This window comes from Anticarsia gemmatalis, chromosome 6 (genome assembly GCF_050436995.1).
Source record: "Anticarsia gemmatalis isolate Benzon Research Colony breed Stoneville strain chromosome 6, ilAntGemm2 primary, whole genome shotgun sequence".
NCBI lineage: Eukaryota > Metazoa > Arthropoda > Insecta > Lepidoptera > Erebidae > Anticarsia > Anticarsia gemmatalis.
Window position 1 is genome coordinate 6,612,819 of NC_134750.1, and position 7,106 is coordinate 6,619,924.

At 34.8% G+C, this 7,106-nt stretch overlaps 1 protein-coding gene across 1 annotated transcript; it reads right to left on the bottom strand.

Annotated features, from left to right (window-relative positions):
- Window positions 1-2,674: 2,674 nt before the first annotated feature.
- On the bottom strand, window positions 2,675-5,218 carry LOC142973617 (bombyxin F-1-like). The gene is made up of 3 exons (XM_076115499.1): window positions 5,182-5,218; window positions 3,735-3,899; window positions 2,675-2,946 (listed from the first exon to the last, which is right to left on the bottom strand). The coding sequence occupies exons 2-3, from the start codon at window positions 3,889-3,891 to the stop codon at window positions 2,783-2,785; spliced, it is 321 nt and encodes a 106-aa protein (XP_075971614.1). The 5' UTR covers window positions 3,892-3,899; window positions 5,182-5,218; the 3' UTR covers window positions 2,675-2,782.
- Window positions 5,219-7,106: the final 1,888 nt, after the last annotated feature.

Here is a 7,106-nt window from a genome sequence, read left to right on the forward strand (position 1 = left end):
CAGACAGACAGACAGAGTTACTTTCGCATTTATAATATTAGTATGGATATGGATGACATAAGTGCTTATCAAAAAACAATTGAACGATGAAAGTCATTTTTAGTCAGTACAGTTCTTAGCTTCCAGAAGTATAAATAAATGCTTATGAAGAAAACATAGGTTTACCAGAATATCTATGGAATATAACCTTATTTCTACAAAGAGGTAACTGTTAGCTATAACAATTGTTTTTTATGACGAAGTCTGCTGGCATTGCCAAATAGGGACTTAGTAAATTGGATATCTTACCTAACAGAAAATATGTTTTTATTGCTTTATACTTGAGAAAACATCTTTTTAATTACGTAATTTATAGAAATATCTCGGCTATTACCTTTCTAGGGTACGATTTGCCCTTAAATGTCACGGTAGACTACTTGATTCTGGAGTTTCGTCCTTAGACGTGTGATTTCTCACGCATAAGCGCTTTAGCTACGAAAGTGTTGTGTCTTATAAAAGAGGTCTATTTTGAAATAATTCGTGCTCTTCGATTATTAAGAGCAATAATAATAACATTTCGGGCAGCCAGCTTCAACCTTAACTTACGAACTAAAGTTATATGTTTTTATTCAGCTTTATAATATTAGTATAGATTAAAATGAGAGAGAGAGAGACTCATTGTTCCAGGTTATCTCATCTTAACCCGTCGCTTCACCCTATAGTTCAACTAACATAACCTTTTTTCTTGCAAATTCTTCTTTCTTAATTTCTTACAAATAAGCAAACATCTCTTATGTGTCCTCTACACCGAAATTCATTGGTATAGCAGTCCGCTATTGGTAATTAAACTTCGGCAACGCGACATAAGGCCGTTAATACTGTTCGGACAATCTACATCGTACAGGAAAGATCTATTAGAGCTACGAATGATAGTACACGTTCGTCGCATCGTTGTGCACTACAATTTGACTGGCGAATAGCTTCCGGGAATTTATACGTTTCTATGTGAATGTGGGGCCACACAAGCCTGCGAAATAGTTGCGAATACCAGACCCCTTTTCTCTAAGTTATGTCGGTTTTTTATGAGAATTTTTTGTATTGTATTAAGAATATTCGTGTTTTGTAGTTTAGTTTAAAAATTAAAGGTGATGAAGATTAAGTCTCTATACTAAAAAGTATATTGTAAATTCGCGTTAACTCACCGAAAACCAAATTCATATTTTTGCTAGTTACTATCGCCTACTTTATTATTTAAAACCTTTTTAGTACTTTTTTGCGGGGCTAAATACTTAGAAATATTACCATTAATTATGTTTCGAAATTAATGAAGATACTTTAATAATCTTTATTCCACGTTACCGTTTTCTACGAATTCTGAAATAAGTAGAATTTAATATTCTAAACGAGACATAGGTAATAGGCATTATATCTTTATTGTAGGTAGGTATTTGGCGTTTTCGAAACCTAATAATGATAGACATAAATCTCTGCGAGAAGGTAATACGTGTCAAGTTTGATATGACGCAAATTGTAGAAGTTCTGAAGATCTAGCTGTTTCTAAGAATTTTACTCAGTGCAAAGTACATCGAAAGTTCAAGCGATTGTAAACGCCCTCATTTTGTAAAGACGAAAAACGTGAATCTATCAAATTACTAGAAGAAAAGGTAAGGAAAACTATCTACCTGTTTCAAATTATACGTTTAACTTTACTATCTTTCCAAATTAATAAAATTACGACGTTATTAAAAATTCAGTAAGACCTTTAAACATTCATGGAATAAACGGCGCTTTCTGTTATTTCCTAATGTTGATTACGTTTTAAATTATACAGAGTATCAAACAAATATACATAACGGGGTAGTCATAAACGTAACGAGGGAAGCAAACATGAGGGAAGAGGTTACATTTAAATACATTTGTTGGAATATGGCCGCAGTAGAGGCCGGGCCGACGTCGATATTGCGTTGTTTAGCCACTCTGTGGATTCAATATCTTCAGGAACAATGTCTGATGCAATAAGCTATGCGCTTTGTCGATTGGACGGATTGAGTGCGGACTACAGCCTTCAGCTTTTGTTTTCAACGTTTTAATAACGCAACGATGGTTAGTTTTCATTCGTTTGAGATAAAATATTGAGTTAATGTTTTATCTCAAATGAACTGATGATGAACTTGTTTGAGTCTTCTAGTGGTTTTCGGTAACATAAGATTGGTTTTGGGAATTGTTTGGAATCTAAAGACAGAATTTGGCAGTACGTATGCCTACCTTTACGATAAAATGAAATAAACAAGTTCCGAAGCGTAGAATATTAGTATATACAGATGTTTTCATAGGATATTTTGCCAAAGATGTTTGGAAGCAGTAATGAATTGCAAATGGACAACGCGGTGTATTGTTTACAAAAAGCAAAAAAACCGCAGATTACTTTTACCTTAAGAAAACAGTAGGTTCGTAATCCACGAATACTTTTGTAAACGTTTGTAAATATTGATACTCAGCATTAAAGCGGTGCCGCCTTTATTTTCAATATTCATGAAATAACAATAGCTGGCTTTTATTCGTTACGTTTCGCCTCAGATTTTCATCTTCCGCCCACGTAGTTATTGGGAATTAAATACAGAAGCGGATGTTGATAATACTGCTTATTGAAAAGCGTATTGTATAAAAAAATATTATCGTTAAATTGTATAGTGTATTTAGACGAAATAATTCAGTCGTTACGATTATCAAATATACAATTCTTTATTTGGGCTGGGTACTTGCTGTTTTTATGTTGTTATACATAACAGTTATTGTTAGATGTTCAGCAGTAGTTGAGTATGACGTCCCTGGTGCAAGGTTTGAGGCAGCACTCGTCGACGAGGCCATCGCGCTTGTTGTATCGAGTCCAGTCAGCAGTCAAGGCTCCATACCGACCACCCCATGGCCACGTCATGTCGTTGTTCCTTGCTTCAGTTAAATATTCCGCTGTCATGCGAAGCAAAACAAAGATTTATTTTTAAATTAAAAAATGTTGCCTTTCTGTCATATCTATACTAATATTATTAAGCTGAAGAGTTTGTTTATTTGTTTAAACGCGCTAATCTCAGGAACTACTGGTCCGATTTGAAATAATCTTTCAGTGTTAGATAGCCAATTTATCAAGAAAGGCTATAGGCTTCGACCAATAGGAGCAGCGGACCGATAAAAAATGTTACAAGCGGGGAAAATTAAGACCCATTCTCTCTTATGTGCAAGCGAAGTTGCGTGAGTCAGCTAGTTTAACTTATGAGGGTAATAATTGAAAACAGATTTGCTGTTAAGAGTACATTAGAACCACAGTGTCTGCTGCGTCTAGCTTACATGGTATACATCCATTATACTATCTTACAGGATAAAAGGATCGTGACGATGCATATTATTAAACTAACGAAATTAACGTCTAGTCTTCTAAAATAAACACGGTCTTTATTTTGAAGTGGACGCTTAAGTAAATCTGATTTTATTTTATTAAATTATTTGTTTCTTATCTACCAGAAACCGAACAAGTACAGAAATTAAATAATTCAGGAACAAAATAAATACTGGCTCATCCCACAAACATGAAAGTACTACGAACAATGACACAAAAACATATCTCAAAGTCCCTCCAACTTCGCATCGTTCATGCAAAAGTCACACATTTCGATCCATTTATATTCCGTTCAAATCCATCTTACCTGCACCATATTGTCTTTACGACAGTCCTTAAATTATTCCCTTAAATCAATACTAACATAATATTGAGTGGATCGGAGACCTCTTGCTGGGGTACTCGTTGCCGTAGCACAGGAGTGCCCGGGCATTTGCCAACTGCCTCCCGCAGAGGACCACTGGGCGTTCAGCGACTGCATACGTCACGGCAAGAAGGCAGGACACAATGATCAACTTCATGATGTTAGCTGTTTAAGTATAGAGAAGAATTTGTCTGTTATTGCTATGGTCTGTTATAAAACAAACTCCCCGCTGCGCCTGTTTGACTTTCGAGATAGACTGCATATTATTGAATTGATAGTAGTATAAATAGAGTGATTCGAGAAAGAATGGTGTAGCAGCTGTAGTAAATATATAATTAGGATTTCGTGTAAATTAATTCAAATATCACGATAAAAAAGCTGATCAATAATTTGGGCAATGCAATGTCTTCTGGGTTCAATATTGCACACAATACATATGATTAAGCTTTAAAGGATCTAAATAAAAAGTTCTAAAACACAAAAATGAAGATAATGTGCGTATTACAAAACTACGCGCGGCTCACTGTTCTATGGTAACTAGGCGAGTGACTTAAGGCAGTGAATTATACTTATACGAAGACTGTGAAGAACATTGTAGTACCTAGAGATTGAAGTGGTAACAGAATTGTAACTTTGCACAACTTGAATCCACGAACATGCTCATATTGTTTAGTTATATTTTCATCTTTAACATCAGTAACGCGATTTTCTCTATTGGATACTGTAGACTTAAGTATAGACTACCATTAAAAATACTTGAAAATAGTTCTTGTGAAATACGTTGGGAGTTGATCTGTTTTCTATACAAAGAAGTAAGAACTTCCCCCACAGAACGGTAAACAGGGTTATACATAGAATTTATATAACATCAAGACATCGAACACCCCCTAAGCGATCTCGATATCGAATGCAATCCCTAAGATGACTTTTAACGGTGTTGACATTTGATGATAATAGCTGTTAGCATCCTGTTCGCGGCGTATTAGCGTCGCAAGTAAATATTGAACGCGGGAATACAATGATCGATGCAATATCAATGTTATTTGCTAAACTATGTTTAGACAAAATGTATTATGCAGCCAATGAATGAATTGAGGGTGAAAATGTACGTTTCAAATGAAAATGCATGATTTAACTCAAAACTTTACATTCATATACATAGATACATAAAATTGCCCCTTTTCCATAGGGGTAGTTAGAGACCAAAGAACACCAATAAAGAACTATACTCTGAGCAAAATTTGTTTTAAGGAATCAGGATAATGATAATGTTATATACATTGTTAATATTTTGAATGTAGCACTTTTTACAAACAACTATTATTACTAAGATGTACATTCGTTTTCTCTTTCATGATTCCATAGAACAGTAGTGAACAGTTTTCAGGATTTGGTCGTGCATTTCAGACAGCTTCAATTTGTAGATTACTTATACAAATACTCTTACCTTTATTACCGTAGATGTAGTCTAAAGGAAAGTTGAACAGTGTATGTAAATTTCAAGAAAATTCATCTTATATACGGAGTCTAGGAAATGTAAGACTAAGGTTTTGTTACATAAGAACGCGAGCATTCAGTAGACTTATCTTCAATTAAAATAGAGTAGGTGTACTATTTATTGCTTAATATTTACGGTGCATTATGAAAAGAAAGGGAGTGAGTACAAACACTATGTACAAAGTCTTAAACAAACTATGATTGCCGCAACACTATTTTTGGTTTGAATTGATATTTTACTTTTTCAAGTATATTCAAAATCATTGAGTTTTATTGACACAAAAACCCACGAATAAAACTACCCTTATTTATTGAAGATTAACTAACTGTTTATCGTTTTTCTTTAAAATAATAATCGAACGCATAAATCGCATCAGTACAACGCGAGCAAGAAACACAAACTCGCTAATACCGTATAGTTTTTGTTTCCGCTACGAATCTCATAGTGTTCTCTCCCTGAATTTCATCTAAATGCTTATTTGCCTCGTAAGGTTAAAGCTTTTACGTGAGTGATTTTTGGTACTAACTGTATGTGTCACTAATTAATGCATAATGTATCGAAAATAGACAATCACCTAACGTCACATGCTCCCTCGTGTTTACATCTCATTGAACTTAACCCGTGATTGGTGTATTTATAGAAAACGTGTCAATTTATTGATAATGTGATTAGACTAGAACGTGTATGCTAAAACTATTTCATTGCTCGTTCCATCGCACCGATTTAGAGAATCAGGAACCATTTTTGGGTACGTCAAGGCGAAAAGATGTGAACGTAAAATAACATTACCCATATGACTAAAACCACTAGGGTTTTGTCACAGGAATTGGTTCATGCCAAACATTAGATACGAAAAATATGGTAAATTCCGAAACATACGTAGTAACAGATAGCTGTACTTACCCAACTAGCACACAAGCGCTATAACAAGCTGCACAATGGCCGGTTAAAGGATTTTTATAACGCCTTAGGCTCCTTAGTAAGAAGTATAGTGGTTCTATAAGCGGCTACAGATCTCTTGTAGCGTCAAATAGGCCCATACTGTCCAGCTTATAGCTCGACATTGGATCTACAGTGGTCGTAAATAGTAATTATAATAGTACGTAGTATAGTAGTAATACAGGAGCGCTAAAATAAGATAAAGGTGGTATAATCGCGCTACAAGAGCTTTTTCGCAGCTTCGTGGCGCTTACCAGCTGTTGTACAGAGGTGGTTAGCGCCACGAGCGTTCGAAAAAGCTCTTGCAGCGCGATTATACCACCTTTACCTTATTTTAGCGCTACTGTGTAACGGTTATAAATGCTAACGCTCTAAATTAGTAATATGGTCGGTTTATTATGGTGTAAACTAAATATATTGTATTAAAATGAATCATCAGTGACAAATGAGGAGACATTTTATTTTTACGGATTGGATTATGAAAATAACAAGTAGTCTATCGCTTTTATTTCTTTGTGTACGTGATATGAAAGTGCGAGTTCCAGTTTGCTGTCAATATATATGTATATTATCGTCAATATTTTCATGCGCCCTCAAAATATTCAGTTTTAAATGCAAAAATTATATAGATATGTGGATTTGGAAATTGTATTTTGAACATAAATAAGACTTTGAGGGTTACAGATAGTTTAATTAGGGTTATAGGTAATAAAAAATGATTTTAATTATGTTAACGTTACCAGGCTATAGATTTATATGATCTTCAAAAGATCGTAATAACCTCAAAAAATATGTTTACCAAATGCTGTAATGGCGTCTCGATCAAGCACCTCTCAGAGTTGGTTACATCTGCTCTAGCGGCTTAAGCTGTACAAAGGCTCTAGTGTTTGCTGTTGTAGACCTCAAGGTTCTGCAGTTGTGGCATAGGAGTGCTT

Coding starts and splice junctions, on each gene's coding strand:
- LOC142973617 (XM_076115499.1), bottom strand. CDS start 3,891: ATGAAGTTGATCATTGTGTCCTGCCTTCTTGCCGTGACGTATGCAGTC. Junction 2,947..3,734: donor TCCGATCCACTCAATATTAT/GTTAGTATTGAT, acceptor TTCGCATGACAG/CGGAATATTTAACTGAAGCA.